The sequence below is a fragment of the Pristiophorus japonicus genome, unplaced genomic scaffold (assembly GCF_044704955.1).
Source record: "Pristiophorus japonicus isolate sPriJap1 unplaced genomic scaffold, sPriJap1.hap1 HAP1_SCAFFOLD_234, whole genome shotgun sequence".
NCBI lineage: Eukaryota > Metazoa > Chordata > Chondrichthyes > Pristiophoridae > Pristiophorus > Pristiophorus japonicus.
This window is the reverse complement of record NW_027252058.1, coordinates 583,292-601,243: the sequence shown is the minus strand read 5'-3', so window position 1 is coordinate 601,243 and position 17,952 is coordinate 583,292. Positions and strand designations below refer to the sequence as shown.

Below are 17,952 nucleotides of genomic sequence, written 5' to 3'. Positions count from 1 at the left end.
CGGCACCGACCCCTGACCCTCGCACTGCCCGCCCTGAACCCACGCACTGCCCGCCCCGACCCCCGAGACCCGCACGGACCGCCTCGAGCCCCGCACTGCCCGCCCCGACCCTCGATCCCCGCACTGACCCCCGACCCCAGCACTGAACACCCTGACCCCCGACCCCCCCACTGACCGCCCCGACCCACGCACTGCCCCCCGACCCCCACACTGACCGCCCCGACCCCCGCACTGCCCGCCCCGATCCCCGCACAGACCACCCCGACCGCTGCACTGCCCGCCCCGACCCCCGCATTGACCGCCCCGAACCCCCGCACTGCCCGCCCCGAACCCCGACCCCCACACTGACCGCCCCGAACCCCGACCCCCACACTGACCGCCCCGACCCCCGCACTGACCGCCTCGAGCCCCGCACTGCCCGCCCCGACCTTCGACCCCCGCACTGACCCCCGTCCCCAGCACTGAACACCCTGACCCCCGACCCCTGCACTGCCCGCCCCGACCCTCGACCCCAGCACTGCCCGCCCCGACCCCCGACCCCAGCACTGCCCGCCCCAACCCCCGACCCCCGCACTGCCCGTCTCGACCCCCGCACTGCTCGCCCCGACCTGCGACCCCAGCACTGCCCGCCCCGACCCCTGCACTGCCCGCCCCGACCTCCGACCCCTGCACTAGCCAGCCCCGATCCCTGACCCGCCCGTCCCCACCCCCGCACTGCCCGCCCCGACACCAGAACGCTGCACTGCCCGCCCCAACCCCTGACCCCTGCACTGCCCGCCCCGAAGCCCCGCACTGCCCGGCCCGACCCCTGACCCCCGCACTGCCCGCCCCGACCCCCTACCCCCGCACTGCCCACTCCGACCCCCGCACTGCCCACTCCGACCCCTAACCCCCGCACTGCCTGCGCTGACCCCCGACCCCCTCATTGCCCGCCCCGACCCCCGACCCCTGCACTGCCCGCCCCGACCCCCGCACTGCCCATCCCGACCCCCGACCCCAGCAGTGCCCGCCCCGACCCCCGCACTGCCCGCCCCGACCCCCGACCGCTGCACTGCCCGCCCCGACCCCTGATCCCCGCACTGCCCGCCCTGATCCCCGACCCCCACACTGGCTGCCTCGACCACCGCACTGCCCGCCCCGACCCCGAACCCCCGCACTGCCCGCGCCAACCCCCGACCCCCGCACTGCCCGCCCCGACCGCTGCACTGCCCGCCCCGACCCCTGATCCCCGCACTGCCCGCCCCGACCCCCGACCCCCACACTGCCTGCCTCGACCACCGCACTGCCCGACCCGACCCCGAACCCCCGCACTGCCCGCGCCAACCCCCGACCCCCGCACTGCCCGCCCCGACCCCCGACACCTGCACTGCCCGCCCCGACCCCCGCAGTGCCCGCCCCGACCCCCGACACCTGCACTGCCCGCCCCGACCCCCGCAGTGCCCGCCCCGACCCCCGACCCCAGCAATGCCCGCCCCGACCCCCGCACTGCCCGCCCCAACCCCTAACCCCCGCACTGCCCGCGCCGACCCCCGACCCCTGCACTGCCCGCCCTGAGCCCTGCACTGCCCGCCCCGACCCCCGACCGCTGCACTGCCCGCCCCGACCCCTGATCCCCGCACTGCCGGCACCGACCCCTGACCCTCGCACTGCCCGCCGTGAACCCACGCACTGCCCGCCCCGACCCCCGAGACCCGCACGGACCGCCTCGAGCCCCGCACTGCCCGCCCCGACCCCTGCACTGCCAGCCCCGACCCCTGACCCGCTCGCCCCCACCCCCGCACTGCCCGCCCCGACCCCCGTACGCTGCACTGCCCGCCCCAACCCCTGACCCCTGCACTGCCCGCCCTGAACCCCCGCACTGCCCGGCCTGACCCCTGACCCCGCACTGCCCGCCCCGACCCCTAACCCCCGCACTGCCCGCGCCGACCCCCGACCCCCTCACTGCCCGCCCCGACCCCTGACCCCTGCACTGCCCTCGCCGACCCCCGACCCCCTCACTGCCCGCCCCGACACCTGACCACAGCAGTGCCCGCCCCGACCCCCGCACTGCCCGCCCCGACCCCCGCACTGCCCGCCCCGACCCCCGCACTGCCCGCCCCGACCCCCGACCGCTGCACTGCCCGCCCCGACCCCTGATCCCCGCACTGCCGGCACCGACCCCTGACCCTCGCACTGCCCGCCCTGAACCCACGCACTGCCCGCCCCGACCCCCGAGACCCGCACGGACCGCCTCGAGCCCCGCACTGCCCGCCCCGACCCTCGATCCCCGCACTGACCCCCGACCCCAGCACTGAACACCCTGACCCCCGACCCCCCCACTGACCGCCCCGACCCACGCACTGCCCCCCGACCCCCACACTGACCGCCCCGACCCCCGACCCCAGCACTGCCCGCCCCGATCCCCGCACAGACCACCCCGACCGCTGCACTGCCCGCCCCGACCCCCGCATTGACCGCCCCCGAACCCCACACTGCCCGCCCCGACCCCCGACCCCCGCACTGACCGCCTCGAGCCCCGCACTGCCCGCCCCGACCTTCGACCCCCGCACTGACCCCCGTCCCCAGCACTGAACACCCTGACCCCCGACCCCTGCACTGCCCGCCCCGACCCTCGACCCCAGCACTGCCCGCCCCGACCCCCGACCCCAGCACTGCCCGCCCCAACCCCTGACCCCCGCACTGCTCGCCCCGACCTGCGACCCCAGCACTGCCCGCCCCGACCCCTGCACTGCCCGCCCCGACCTCCGACCCCTGCACTAGCCAGCCCCGACCCCTGACCCGCCCGTCCCCACCCCCGCACTGCCCGCCCCGACACCAGAACGCTGCACTGCCCGCCCCGACCCCAGAACGCTGCACTGCCCGCCCCAACCCCTGACCCCTGCACTGCCCGCCCCGAACCCCCGCACTGCCCGGCCCGACCCCTGACCCCCGCACTGCCAGCCCCGACCCCCTACCCCCGCACTGCCCACTCCGACCCCCGCACTGCCCACCCCGACCCCTAACCCCCGCACTGCCTGCGCTGACCACCGACCCCCTCATTGCCCGCCCCGACCCCCGACCCCTGCACTGCCCGCCGCGACCCCCGCACTGCCCATCCCGACCCCCGACCCCAGCAGTGCCAGCCCAGACCCCCGCACTGCCCGCCACTACCCCCGACCGCTGCACTGCCCGCCCCGACCCCTGATCCCCGCACTGCCCGCCCCGACCCCCGACCCCCACACTGCCTGCCTCGACCCCTAACCCCCGCACTGCCCGCGCCAACCCCCGACCCCCGCACTGCCCGCCCCAACCCCCACACTGCCCGCCCCGACCCCCGACACCTGCACTGCCCGCCCCGACCCCCGCAGTGCCCGCCCCGAACCCCGACCCCAGCAATGCCCGCCCCGACCCCCGCACTGCCCGCCACGACCCCTAACCCCCGCACTGCCCGCGCCGACCCCTGCACTGCCAGCCCCGACCCCTGACCCGCCCGCCCCCACCCCCGCACTGCCCGCCCCGAACCCCGAACGCTGCACTGCCCGCCCCGACCCCCGCACTGCCCGCCCCGACCCCTGACCCCCACACTGCCCGCCCCGACCCCCGACCCCCACACTGCCCGCCCCGAGTCCTGCACTGCCCGCCCCGACCCGCGCACTGCCCGCCACGAACCCCGACCCCTGCACTGCCTGCCCCGGACCCCGACCCCTGCACTGCCCGTCCCGACCCCCGCACTGCTCGCCCCGACCCCCGACCCCAGCACTGCCCGCCCCGACCCCCGACCCGCTCGCCCCCACCCCCGCACTGCCCGCCCCGACCCCCGTACGCTGCACTGCCCGCCCCAACCCCTGACCCCTGCACTGCCCGCCCTGAACCCCCGCACTGCCCGGCCTGACCCCTGACCCCGCACTGCCCGCCCCGACCCCTAACCCCCGCACTGCCCGCGCCGACCCCCTCACTGCCCGCCCCGACCCCTGACCCCCGCACTGCCCTCGCCGACCCCCGACCCCCTCACTGCCCGCCCCGACCCCCGACCCCTGCACTGCCTGCCCCGACCCCCGCACTGCCCGCCCCGACACCCGACCCCAGCAGTGCCCGCCCCGACCCCCGCACTGCCCGCCCCGACCCCTGCACTGCCCGCCCCGACCCCCGACAGCTGCACTGCCCGCCCCGACCCCTGATCCCCGCACTGCCCGCCCCGACCCGACACTCGCACTGCCCGCCCCGACCCCTGACCCCCGTACTGCCCGCCCCGACCTCTGACCCCCGCACTGCCCGCCCCGACCCCTGCACTGCCCGCCCCGACCCTCGCACTGCCCGCCCCGACCCCTGACCCTCGCACTGCCCGCCCCGACCCCTGACCCCCGTACTGCCCGCCCCGACTCCTGACCCCCGCACTGCCTGCCCCGACCCTCGCACTGCCCGCCCCGACCCCCGCACTGCCCGTCCCGACCCCCGCACTGCCCACCCCGACCCCCGCACTGCCCGCCCCAACCCCCACACTGCCCGCCCCGACCCCCGACACCTGCACTGCCCGCCCCGACCCCCGCAGTGCCCGCCCCGACCCCCGACCCCAGCAATGCCCGCCCCGACCCCCGCACTGCCCGCCACGACCCCTAACCCCCGCACTGCCCGCGCCGACCCCCGACCCCTGCACTGCCAGCCCCGACCCCTGACCCGCCCGCCCCCACCCCCGCACTGCCCGCCCCGAACCCCGAACGCTGCACTGCCCGCCCCGACCCCCGCACTGCCCGCCCCGACCCCTGACCCCCACACTGCCCGCCCCGACCCCCGACCCCCACACTGCCCGCCCCGACTCCTGCACTGCCCGCCCCGACCCGCGCACTGCCCGCCCCGAACCCCGACCCCTGCACTGCCTGCCCCGAACCCCGACCCCTGCACTGCCCGTCCCGACCCCCGCACTGCTCGCCCCGACCCCCGACCCCAGCACTGCCCGCCCCGACCCCCGACCCGCTCGCCCCCACCCCCGCACTGCCCGCCCCGACCCCCGTACGCTGCACTGCCCGCCCCAACCCCTGACCCCTGCACTGCCCGCTCTGAACCCCCGCACTGCCCGGCCTGACCCCTGACCCCGCACTGCCCGCCCCGACCCCTAACCCCCGCACTGCCCGCGCCGACCCCCGACCCCCTCACTGCCCGCCCCGACCCCTGACCCCCGCACTGCCCTCGCCGACCCCCGACCCCCTCACTGCCCGCCCCGACCCCCGACCCCTGCACTGCCTGCCCCGACCCCCGCACTGCCCGCCCCGACACCCGACCCCAGCAGTGCCCGCCCCGACCCCCGCACTGCCCGCCCCGACCCCCGCACTGCCCGCCCCGACCCCCGACAGCTGCACTGCCCGCCCCGACCCCTGATCCCCGCACTGCCCGCCCCGACCCGACACTCGCACTGCCCGCCCCGACCCCTGACCCCCGTACTGCCCGCCCCGACCTCTGACCCCCGCACTGCCCGCCCCGACCCCTGCACTGCCCGCCCCGACCCTCGCACTGCCCGCCCCGACCCCTGACCCTCGCACTGCCCGCCCCGACCCCTGACCCCCGTACTGCCCGCCCCGACCTCTGACCCCCGCACTGCCCGCCCCGACCCCTGCACTGCCCGCCCCGACTCCTGACCCCCGCACTGCCTGCCCCGACCCTCGCACTGCCCGCCCCGACCCCCGCACTGCCCGCCCCGACACCTGACCCCCGCACTGCCCGCCCCGACCCCTGCACTGCCCGCCCCGACTCCTGACCCCCGCACTGCCTGCCCCGACCCTCGCACTGCCCGCCCCGACCCCCGCACTGCCCACCCCGACCCCCGCACTGCTCACCCCGACCCCCGCACTGACCGTCCCGACCCCCGCACTGCCCGCCCCGACCCCCGCACTGCCCGCCCCGACCCCCGCACTGCCCACCCCGACCCCCGCACTGCTCACCCCGACCCCCGCACTGACCGTCCCGACACCCACCCGACCCACCACCTCTCCCCTCCCGTTCCGCACATCAACGCACCCGAACACCCCTCCGACACCCGCCAGACCCACCCAGCTCACTCACCTGCGCTGGAGCCCCCATCCCAACCCTGCCCAACTGCTCACACCACCCCCACACGGCCAACCCAACCCTGGCACTCTGCCGCATACCCAAACTCCGCCCCAACGGGTTAGATACAGAGTAAAGCTCCCTCTACACTGTCCCATCACACACTCCCAGGGCAGGTACAGGGGGTTAGATACAGAGTAAAGCTCCCTCTACACTGTCCCATCACACACTCCCAGGGCAGGTACAGGGGGTTAGATACAGAGTAAAGCTCCCTCTACACTGTCCCATCAAACACTCCCAGGACGGGTACAGGGGGTTAGATACAGAGTAAAGCTCCCTCTACACTGTCCCATCACACACTCCCAGGGCAGGTACAGGGGGTTAGATACAGAGTAAAGCTCCCTCTACACTGTCCCATCACACACTCCCAGGGCAGGTACAGCACGGGGTTAGATACAGAGTAAAGCTCCCTCTACACTGTCCCATCAAACACTCCCAGGGCAGGTACAGGGGGTTAGATACAGAGTAAAGCTCCCTCTACACTGTCCCATCACACACTCCCAGGACAGGTACAGCACAGAGTGCTTATGTAACAGGTTGAAGCGGCTGTAAGGCCTCACTTGTCCCTGTGATTGTCACTGCCCACATCCGGAGACCAGTTTGTCCAGGAGCCTCTCTGTGGCACACCCCCCTCACCCCCGGACCATTAGTTTAAGCTGACTACCCAAGTGTAGCCGAGGCTGGGGAACGCCTGCAGTGTTGAGCCAAGCTCAAGCTCCTGCACCTCCCCGAAGAGTAATGGGTCCAGCTGCTCACTGTTGCAGCCCCCTTGCCCCGGGAGTGGCTGAGCCTCTCATAGGCCAGGAGCAGGAGGGGAGGGTATGAGCGAGGTGCTTAACGGTACACAGGAACAGGAGGAGGCCCAGACCCTCGAGCCTGATCATGGCTGATCTGTGCCCAATCGATCCGCAATCCTCACTGCCCTTCCACAACAAAAATTCAGCAACCTCAGGCTGGAAATTGTCAACTGACCACCCCCCCCCCCGAGCCTCAGCGATGTTTTGGGGGGAGGGAGTTGCAGATTCCCACTGCCCTTTGTGTGACATCACCCCTGCTCGGCCGGGCTCGAATTTGAAGGTTCTGCCCCTTGTTCTGGTCTCCCCCCACCAGGGGACACAGTCCCCCTCTCTATCTACCTTTAACAATGTTCAACACCTCGATTAGATCGCCCGTTAATGGTCTACACTCGAGGGAATACAAACCCAGTCTGTGCATGCCCTCGTTAGTTAACCCTTTCAGCCCCGGGGGTAACATTCTGGGGAATGTGCACTACTCCCCCTCCGAGGCCGATATCTCCTCCCCGAGGGTCGAGGGACCAAAACTGAGCACAGTTACTGCACACGGGGTCTGACCGAGACTCTGTATTGCTGGAGGGTAACTCCCACCCTGTGTATTCCAGGGCCCGAGATCAAGGACAACGTTCCCTTCGTCCGTTTAATTATTGTGTGTTCCTGTCCACGAGCTCTCACCGATTCCTGTACACGGACCCCGAGATCTCTCGGCACCTCCAGCGCTCCTAGTGACGCGCCCTTTCGAGACTGCTGTGATGGGTCTTGTTGTTGGAGCTGGGTGCCCTGACCCCGGGGCGAGGGGAGGGAGGGGGAAGGGCCGTGGCAAACTGCTCCTACCTGAAAGGCCAGGTCGTGGTACTTCTGCTTCTCATTGGGCCCCAGTGCATACCACCACTCGCCCAGGATCTTGCTGACGGTGCGGTTGTCCTGGTTCGGGTGCCGCTGGTGAACAAGCGCCCGGTGACGCTTGCTGAAGATCATGAAGGCGTTCATGGGCCGCCGGATGTGGTCCTTCTCGCGCTGCGGGGCAGACAGGGGAAAAGCCTTAGCGCAGGCAAACTCCTCCACAACGCCTCTCATCTCTCCTCAAACGCCCACTCTCTGCTTAGCCCAATACAACACTGGCCGCCAGTCACAGCCCGAGAAATAGGAGCAGGAGTCGGCCATTCGGCCCCTCGAGCCTGCTCTGCCATTCGACAAGATCACGGCTGATCTTCGACCTCAACTCCACTTTCCCGCCCGATCCCGATTCTCCGTCTTGAGTATACGCAACAACTGATCATCCACAGCTCTCTGGGGCAGAGAATTCCAAAGATTCACAGCCCACTGAATGAAGACATTTTCCCTTACCTCAGTCATTAATGGTCGACCCCTTATCCTGAGACCATGCCCCTCAGTTAACAGAAGAACATCAGAAATAGGAGCAGGAGTCGGCCATTCGGCCCCTCGAGCCTGCTCTGCCATTTAATACAATCATGGCTGATCTGATCATGGACTCAGGTCCACTTCCCTGCCCGCCCCCTTATTCCCTTATCAGTTAAAAAACTGTCTATTTCTGTCTTAAATTTATTCAATGACCCAGCCTCCACAGCTCTCTGGGGCAGAGAATTCCACAGATTTACAACCCTCTAAGAGAAGAAATTCCTCCTCATCTCAGTTTTAAATGGGCCGCCCCTTATTCTAAGATCATGCCCCCTAGTTCTAGTCTCCCCCATCAGTGGAAACATCCTCTCTGCATCCACCTTGTCAAGTCCCCTCATAATTCTATTCGTTTCGATATGATCACCTCTCATTCTTCTGAATACCAATGAGATAGAGGCCCAACCTGCTCACCCTTTCCTCATAAGTCAACACCCTCATCCCCGGAATCAACCCAGTGAACCTTCTCTGAACTGCCTCCAAAGCAAGTATATCCTTTCGTAAATATGGAAACCAAAACTGCACGCAGTACTCCGGGTGCGGCCTCACCAATACCCTGTATAACTGTAGCAAGACTTCCCTGCTTTTATACTGCATCCTCTTTGCAGTAAAGGCCAAGATTCCATTGGCCTTCCTGATCACTTGCTGTACCTGCACACTATCCTTTTGTGTATCATGCACCACAACCCCCAGTTCTAGACTCTACAAGCCAGGGAAAATCACCTGTCAATCTCCCTCAGAATCTTACACATTTCAATCAGATCAACTCATTCTGCTAAACTCTGGAGAGTATAAGCCCAGTCTGCTCAATCTCTCCTCATAGGACAATCCCCCCATCCCAGGAATCAGTCTGGTGAACCTTCGGTGCACTCACTCGAAGGCAAGTATATCCTTCCTTAGGCAAGGAGACCAAAACTGTAAAAGTACAGGCTCCACAGGTACTGGCTTTCCCTACTTTGGTTCCTCATCCAACTGCCCCGTGTCTTGTGGGAGACCAGGCAGGGAGGGGAGCACACCCACGCTGATTCACAACTCACTAAAAGCAGTCACGCAGGTTAATAAGGCCATTATCAAAGAGCTAACGAAGCACTGGGTCATTTCTAGAGGACGAGAATGGAAAGGCAGAGAAGTTATGTTGAACTTGTATCGAACCTTGGTTAGACCACACTTGGAGTATTGTGAACAGTTCTGGTCTCTCTATTACAAAAAAAAGATATAGAGGGTACTGGAAAAGGTGCAAAAAAGGTTGATACCAGAACTGAGAGCTTATAACTATTAGGGCAAATTAACCTTAAAATGGGCCAAAGTTTAGTAAATCAAGCTTCAAAGGTACAACTATTTGCAATGATATGGTTCAGAGATGCTAAATACAATACACAAGAAAGTGAAGCTTGATTTACTAAACATTGGCCCATTTTAAGGTTCTTGCCGATATAAAACTACTTTAATGAAACTACTGGTATTTGTCCAGAGAACCGTCCTCCAGCAATCATGTAGTGTCAAGCTGTGTATAATTCACTCAAAAAGCTCTTTAATAAGATGTTCTTTATGACTAGGTTGATTTGAAACATCAATTCCTGTTTCTTGGACTTGCTGGAGTTTGGCTTCGGACTCTTTGCTCTAGGAAAGGGAAGGCTGAGGGATCGGGATTATGAAGGGGTTCGATCGGGGAGATGTAGGGGAAATGTTCCCACTTGTGTGGGGCGAGCAGAACTCGGGGCCATCAGTATAAGACAGTCAGTAATAAACCCAATGGGGAATTCAGGAGAAAGTTCTTTACCCAGAGAGAGGTGAGAATGTGGAACTCGCTCCCACAGGGAGGGGTTGAGGTGAACAGTATCGATGTATTTAAGGGGAAACTGCATAAAGACATGAGGGAGAAAGTATAGAAGGATATGGTGATGGGGTGAGATGGAGAGGGGAGGGAGGGGGCTGGTGTGGAACATAAACCCCGGCACGGAGCGCTGGGGCCCAATGGGCTGTGTCTGGGCTCAACGTTTTATATGACGGTTGAATCTGATCTCTCCCAGTCTCTCCCTTCCCCGGCCGCCGCACAGCAGGATCCCTGGGAAGGGATCAGGAGCGGGAACACAGCTGATTTCTGCCTCTCCTTAGCTGACATGAATGGCTCCGTCACTACTTAAAGAAAGCACACAGGACCCGGGCCCTTCGAGTGCGACTGCCTCAGTCAGGGCCCGTGGGCGGAAAGCGATTTATAAACAATAGCCAGGGCCCAGTTGTTAACACTATCCCCTGGCATCAGAAGGTCACAGGATCAAGCCCCACTCCATACAGTGTTCCTGTGTAACAGGCTCGAGGGGCTGAATGGGCCTCCTCCTGTTCCTGTGTAACAGGCTCGAGGGGCTGAATGGGCCTCCTCCTGTTCCTGTATAACAGGCTCCAGGGGCTGAATGGGCCTCCTCCTGTTCCTATGTAACAGGTTCCAGGGGCTGAATGGGCCTCCTCCTGTTCCTGTGTAACAGACTCGAGGGGCCGAATGGGCCTTTGTTCATGTGTAACAGGCTCGAGGGGCTGAATGGGCCTCCTCCTGTTCCTGTGTATCAGACTCGAGGGGCTGAATGGGCCTCCTCCTGTTCCTGTGTATCAGGCTCGAGGGGCTGAATGGGCCTCCTCCTGTTCCTGTGTATCAGGCTCGAGGGGCTGAATGGGCCTCCTCCTGTTCCTGTGTATCAGGCTCGAGGGGCTGAATGGGCCTCCTCTTGTTCCTGTGTATCAGGCTCGAGGGGCTGAATGGGCCTCCTCCTGTTCCTGTGTATCAGGCTCGAGGGGCTGAATGGGCCTCCTCCTGTTCCTGTGTATCAGGCTCGAGGGGCTGAATGGGCCTCCTCCTGTTCCTGTGTATCAGACTCGAGGGGCTGAATGGGCCTCCTCCTGTTCCTGTGTATCAGGCTCGAGGGGCTGAATGGGCCTCCTCCTGTTCCTGTGTATCAGGCTCGAGGGGCTGAATGGGCCTCCTCCTGTTCCTGTGTATCAGGCTCGAGGGGCTGAATGGGCCTCCTCTTGTTCCTGTGTATCAGGCTCGAGGGGCTGAATGGGCCTCCTCCTGTTCCTGTGTATCAGGCTCGAGGGGCTGAATGGGCCTCCTCCTGTTCCTGTGTAACAGGCTCGAGGGGCTGAATGGGCCTCCTCCTGTTCCTGTGTAACAGGCTCCAGGGGCTGAACAGAGATGCATTTAACAAAGAGCAGAGTGGCAGAATTGATTGTGACTGCCTTTGTTTGTCCCTCTCCCTCTACTGCTCTATTATTGCGCTGTGTGAGTAATGGTGAGATCAGCTCGGGTTGCAGCTCTCCAGTTACAGGAAGCTTCGGTAACCAGCAGGAGACACGAGGTCATCAGCCAGTCACTGATGCTCCATTGTGTGGTCACAGTGCTCCAACACTCTGACAGCCTGAGCAGCACCTCGACACAGGCACCAAGCATCCAATCACGGCCTCCGTGACTCATCCACCCAGGAGCTGACAGCACAAAAAGGCATTTTAATTTAAAGGCCCCCCCCCCACCCACTCCCACTACATCTCCTCCCCACCGCTCTCCGGGGTGCTGACTCACACAACCCGAGTCATTCTACACGTGGGAGCCGACACGGAACGCAGTGTAGGGGGACTATCTCAGGGGGAGCTGTGGCTCAGTGGGCAGCACACTCGCCTCGGAGTCAGAAGATTGTGGGTCCCTGTCGCATTTCATAGACTGGAGCTCAAAAAAAAAAATCTAGGCCGACACTCCCGTGCAGTGCTGAGGGAGCAGGGCACTGCGCTGTCGGAGGGGCAGTACTGAGGGAGTGCTGTACTGTCGGAGGGGCAGTACTGAGGGAGTGCTGTACTGTCGGAGGGGCAGTACTGAGGGAGTGCTGTACTGTCGGAGGGGCAGTACTGAGGGAGTGCTGTACTGTCGGAGGGGCAGTGCTGAGGGAGTGCTGTACTGTCGGAGGGGCAGTACTGAGAGAGTGCCCAACTGTCGGAGGGGCAGTACTGAGGGAGTGCTGTACTGTCGGAGGGGCAGTACTGAGGGAGTGCTGTACTGTCGGAGGGGCAGTACTGAGGGAGTGCTGTACTGTCGGAGGGGCAGTACTGAGGGAGTGCTGTACTGTCGGAGGGGCAGTACTGAGCGAGTGCTGTACTGTCGGAGGGGCAGTACTGAGGGAGTGCTGTACTGTCGGAGGGGCAGTACTGAGGGAGTGCTGTACTGTCGGAGGGGCAGTACTGAGGGAGTGCTGTACTGTCGGAGGGGCAGTACTGAGGGAGTGATGTACTGTCAGAGGGGCAGTACTGAGGGAGTGCTGTACTGTCGGAGGGGCAGTGCTGAGGGAGTGCTGTACTGTCGGAGGGGCAGTACTGAGAGAGTGCCCAACTGTCGGAGGGGCAGTACTGAGGGAGTGCTGTACTGTCGGAGGGGCAGTACTGAGGGAGTGCTGTACTGTCGGAGGGGCAGTACTGAGGGAGTGCTGTACTGTCGGAGGGGCAGTGCTGAGGGAGTGCTGTACTGTCGGAGGGGCAGTACTGAGAGAGTGCCCAACTGTCGGAGGGGCAGTACTGAGGGAGTGCTGTACTGTCGGAGGGGCAGTACTGAGGGAGTGCTGTACTGTCGGAGGGGCAGTACTGAGGGAGTGCTGTACTGTCGGAGGGGCAGTACTGAGGGAGTGCTGTACTGTCGGAGGGGCAGTACTGAGCGAGTGCTGTACTGTCGGAGGGGCAGTACTGAGGGAGTGCTGTACTGTCGGAGGGGCAGTACTGAGGGAGTGCTGTACTGTCGGAGGGGCAGTACTGAGGGAGTGCTGTACTGTCGGAGGGGCAGTACTGAGGGAGTGCTGTACTGTCGGAGGGGCAGTACTGAGCGAGTGCTGTACTGTCGGAGGGGCAGTACTGAGGGAGTGCTGTACTGTCGGAGGGGCAGTACTGAGGGAGTGCTGTACTGTCGGAGGGGCAGTACTGAGGGAGTGCTGTACTGTCGGAGTGGCAGTACTGAGGGAGTGCTGTACTGTCGGAGGGGCAGTACTGAGGGAGTGATGTACTGTCGGAGGGGCAGTACTGAGGGAGTGCTGTACTGTCGGAGGGGCAGTGCTGAGGGAGTGCTGTACTGTCGGAGGGGCAGTACTGAGAGAGTGCCCAACTGTCGGAGGGGCAGTACTGAGGGAGTGCTGTACTGTCGGAGGGGCAGTACTGAGGGAGTGCTGTACTGTCGGAGGGGCAGTACTGAGGGAGTGCTGTACTGTCGGAGGGGCAGTACTGAGGGAGTGCTGTACTGTCGGAGGGGCAGTACTGAGGGAGTGCTGTACTGTCGGAGGGGCAGTACTGAGGGAGTGCTGTACTGTCGGAGGGGCAGTACTGAGGGAGTGCTGTACTGTCGGAGGGGCAGTACTGAGGGAGTGCTGTACTGTCGGAGGGGCAGTACTGAGGGAGTGCTGTACTGTCGGAGGGGCAGTACTGAGGGAGTGCTGTACTGTCGGAGGGGCAGTACTGAGGGAGTGCTGTACTGTCGGAGGGGCAGTACTGAGGGAGTGCTGTACTGTCGGAGGGGCAGTACTGAGGGAGTGCTGTACTGTCGGAGGGGCAGTACTGAGGGAGTGCTGTACTGTCGGAGGGGCAGTACTGAGGGAGTGCTGCACTGTCGGAGGGGCAGTACTGAGGGAGCGCCGCACTGTCGGAGGGGCAGTACTGAGGGAGCGCCGCACTGTCGGAGGGGCAGTACTGAGGGAGTGCTGTACTGTCGGAGGGGCAGTACTGAGGGAGTGCTGTACTGTCGGAGGGGCAGTACTGAGGGAGTGCTGTACTGTCGGAGGGGCAGTACTGAGGGAGTGCTGTACTGTCGGAGGGGCAGTACTGAGGGAGTGCTGCACTGTCGGAGGGGCAGTACTGAGGGAGTGCCGCACTGTCGGAGGGGCAGTACTGAGGGAGTGCTGCACTCGAAGGCGCCGTCTTTCGGATGAGATGTTAAACCTGGTCTTCTCTCTCGGGTGGGCATAAAAGATCCCATGGCACTATTATGAAGAAGAGCAGGGGAGTTACCCCCAGCGTCCTGAGCCAATATTTATCCCTCAATCAACATAACAAAAACAGATTATCTGGTCATTATCACATTGCTGTGTGTGGGAGCTTGCTGTGCGCAAATTGGCTGCTGCGTTTCCCATATTACAACAGTGACTACACTCCAAAAGTACTTCATTGGCTGTAAAGTGCTTTTGGGATGCCCAGTGGTCATGAAAGGCGCTATATAAATGCAAGTCTTTCTTTTTATGCAACAGTGGAGCCCATCCAACTGTTGAAATACCATCAGCATCATCGACAGTCCCTCGGAATCGAGGAAGACTTGCTTCCACTCTTAACATGAGTTCTCAGGTGGCTGAACAGTCCAATACAGGAACCACAGTCCCTGTCACAGGTGGGACAGACAGTCGCTGAGGGAAGGGGAGGGTGGGACAGGTTTGCCGCACGCTCCTTCCACTGCCTGCGCTTGGTTTCTGCATGCTCTCGGCGACGAGACTCGAGGTGCTCAGCGCCCTCCCAGATGCACTTCCTCCACTTAGGGCGGACTGGTCTTTGGCCAGGGACTCCCAGGTGTCGGTGGGGATGTTGCACTTTATCAGGGAGGCTTTGAGGGTGTCCCCTGTAACGTTTCCTCTGCCCACCTTTGGCTCGTTTGCCGTGAAGGAGTTCCGAGTGGAGCGCTTGCTTTGGGAGACTCATGTCAGGCATGTGGACAATGTGGCCCTGCCCAGCGGAGCTGGTCAAGTGTGGTCAGTGCTTCGATGCTGGGGATGTTGGCCTGGTCGAGGACACTAATGTTGGTGCGCCTGTCCTCCCAGGGGATTTGTAGGATCTTGTGGAGACATTGAAACACATGCACATGCTTCACAGCGGGATTGGCCCGACACTGGCCGGGAATGGTCCGACACTGGCCGGGAATGGCCCGACACTGGCCGGGAATGGCCCTGCACTGGCCGGGAATGGCCCGACACTGGCCGGGAATGGCCCGACACTGGCCGGGAATGGCCCGACACTGGCCGGGAATGGCCCGACACTGGCCGGGAATGGCCCGACACTGGCCGGGAATGGCCCGGCACTGGCCGGGAATGGCCCAACACTGGCCGGGAATGGCCCGGCACTGGCCGGGAATGGCCCGGCACTGGCCGGGAATGGCCCGGCACTGGCCGGGAATGGCCCGGCACTGGCCGGGAATGGCCCGCACTGGCGGGGAATGGCCCGACACTGGCCGGGAATGGCCCGACACTGGCCGGGAATGGCCCGACACTGGCCGGGAATGGCCCGCACTGGCGGGGAATGGGCCGACACTGGCCGGGAATGGCCCGACACTGGCTGGGAATGGCCCGACACTGGCTGGGAATGGCCCGACACTGGCTGGGAATGGCCCGACACTGGCCGGGAATGGGCCGACACTGGCTGGGAATGGGCCGACACTGGCTGGGAATGGCCCGACACTGGCTGGGAATGGCCCGACACTGGCTGGGAATGGCCCGACACTGGCTGGGAATGGGCCGACACTGGCTGGGAATGGCCCGACACTGGCCGGGAATGGCCCGACACTGGCCGGGAATGGCCCGGCACTGGCCGGGAACCCGGGAATGGCCCGGCACTGGCCGGGAATGGCCCGGCACTGGCCGGGAACCCGGGAATGGCCCGGCACTGGCCAGGAAGCAACGGGGAATTCAGGAGAAAGTTCTTTACCCAGAGAGAGGTGAGAATGTGGAACTCGCTCCCACAGGGAGGGGTTGAGGTGAACAGTATCGATGTATTTAAGGGGAAACTGGATAAAGACATGAGGGAGAAAGGAATAGAAGGAGATGGTGATGGGGTGAGATGGAGAGGGGAGGGAGGGGGCTGGTGTGGGACATAAACCCCGGCACGGAGCGCTGGGACCCAATGGGCTGTACACTCGATGAACTCGATGTGAAATGTGTTGCTGTCACCCCACTGCAGAAGGCCCTTCCCTCTCACAAACCCCAGCCCCGCCCCGCCCCCCGCCCACCCCGGCCCCCCGCCCACGTCCACCACGACCCCCGCCCCGCCCCGGCCCCCCACCCCGCCCACCCTGGTCCCCGCCCCGTCAACCCGCCCATCCCGGTCCCCGCCCCGCCCCCCCGCCCCCCCGCCCACCCGGCCACCCCAGTCCCCGCCCCGCCCCCCCGCCCATCCCGGCCCCCCGCCCACGTCCACCACGGCCCCCGCCCCGCCCCGGCCCCTGCCCCACCCCGGCCCCCCGCCCCCGCCCATCCCGGCCCCCCGCCCCGCCCCGGCCCCTGCCCCGCCCCGGCCCCCGCCCCGCCCACCCCGGCGAGCTGCCTACCTTGTGGGGGCTCCGACCGTCCTTCTCGGAAGACGAGTCTCGCTCCTTCGGCAGCGCGCTGAGCGACTTGGTCCTGCGTTTCTCGGGCGCGAGACAGACCGTGTCCACTCCCGTGCTGGTCAGAAAGCTGCAGGCCAGAGAGAGAGAGTCCCGTTAAACCCTGTGTCCAGTGACACAGCCCCAGGAGTGTCCCGTTAAACCCCGTGTCCAGTGACACAGCCCCAGGAGTGTCCCGTTAAACCCTGTGTCCAGCGACACAGCCCCGGGAGTGTCCCGTTAAACCCCGTGTCCAGTGACACAGCCCCGGGAGTGTCCCGTTAAACCCAGTGTCCAGCGACACAGCGCCGGGAGTGTCCCGTTAAACCCCGTGTCCAGTGACACAGCCCCGGGGGTGTCCCGTTAAACCCAGTGTCCAGTGACACAGCCCCGGGAGTGTCCCGTTAAACCCTGTGTCCAGCGACACAGCCCCGGGAGTGTCCCGTTAAACCCTGTGTCCAGCGACACAGCCCCGGGAGTGTCCCGTTAAACCCTGTGTCCAGTGACACAGCCCCGGGGGTGTCCCGTTAAACCCTGCGTCCAGTGACACAGCCCCCGGGAGTGTCCCGTTAAACCCCGTATCCTGTGACACAGCCCCCGGGAGTGTCCCGTTAAACCCCGTGTCCAGTGACACAGCCGCGGGAGTGTCCCGTTAAACCCAGTGTCCAGTGACACAGCCCCCGGGAGTGTCCCGTTAAACCCCGTGTCCAGTGACACAGCCCCCGGGAGTGTCCCGTTAAACCCTGTGTCCGGCGACACAGCCTCGGGGGTGTCCCGTTAAACCCAATGTCCAGTGACACAACCCCGGGGGTGTCCCGTTAAACCCTGTGTCCAGTGACACAGCCTCGGGGGTGTCCCGTTAAACCCAATGTCCAGTGACACAGCACCGGGGGTGTCCCGTTAAACCCTGTGTCCAGTGACACAGCTGCGGGAGTGTCCCGTTAAACCCAGTGTCCAGTGACACAGCCCCGGGGGTGTCCCGTTAAACCCCGTGTCCAGTGACACAGCCCCGGGAGTGTCCCGTTAAACCCAGTGTCCAGTGACACAGCCGCGGGAGTGTCCCGTTAAACCCAGTGTCCAGTGACACAGCCGCAGGAGTGTCCCGTTAAACCCCGTGTCCAGTGACACAGCCCCGGGAGTGTCCCGTTAAACCCCGTGTCCAGTGACACAGCCCGCGGGGGTGTCCCGTTAAACCCTGTGTCCAGTGACACAGCCCCGGGAGTGTCCCGTTAAACCCTGTGTCCAGTGACACAGCCGCAGGAGTGTCCCGTTAAACCCCGTGTCCAGTGACACAGCCCCGGGAGTGTC

The 17,952-nt window shown here is 64.9% G+C and overlaps 2 protein-coding genes across 2 annotated transcripts in view; one reads left to right on the top strand and one right to left on the bottom strand.

The window, feature by feature from the left end:
• Positions 1–6,630, top strand: part of LOC139245759 (protein capicua homolog) — an 88,116-nt gene extending 81,486 nt beyond the window's left edge. Inside the window, exon 6 of the mRNA XM_070871276.1 lies at positions 6,583–6,630. Coding sequence (XP_070727377.1) covers positions 6,583–6,630 — 48 coding nt within the window. The remainder of the gene's footprint in view (positions 1–6,582) is intronic.
• A 94-nt stretch (positions 6,631–6,724) lies between these two features.
• Positions 6,725–17,952, bottom strand: part of LOC139245758 (protein capicua homolog) — a 206,190-nt gene continuing 194,962 nt past the window's right edge. The window contains exons 5-7 of the mRNA XM_070871275.1: positions 16,609–16,735; positions 7,707–7,889; positions 6,725–6,802 (exon numbers count right to left, since the gene is read on the bottom strand). Of these exons, the coding sequence (XP_070727376.1) occupies positions 6,725–6,802; positions 7,707–7,889; positions 16,609–16,735 (388 nt within the window). The remainder of the gene's footprint in view (positions 6,803–7,706; positions 7,890–16,608; positions 16,736–17,952) is intronic.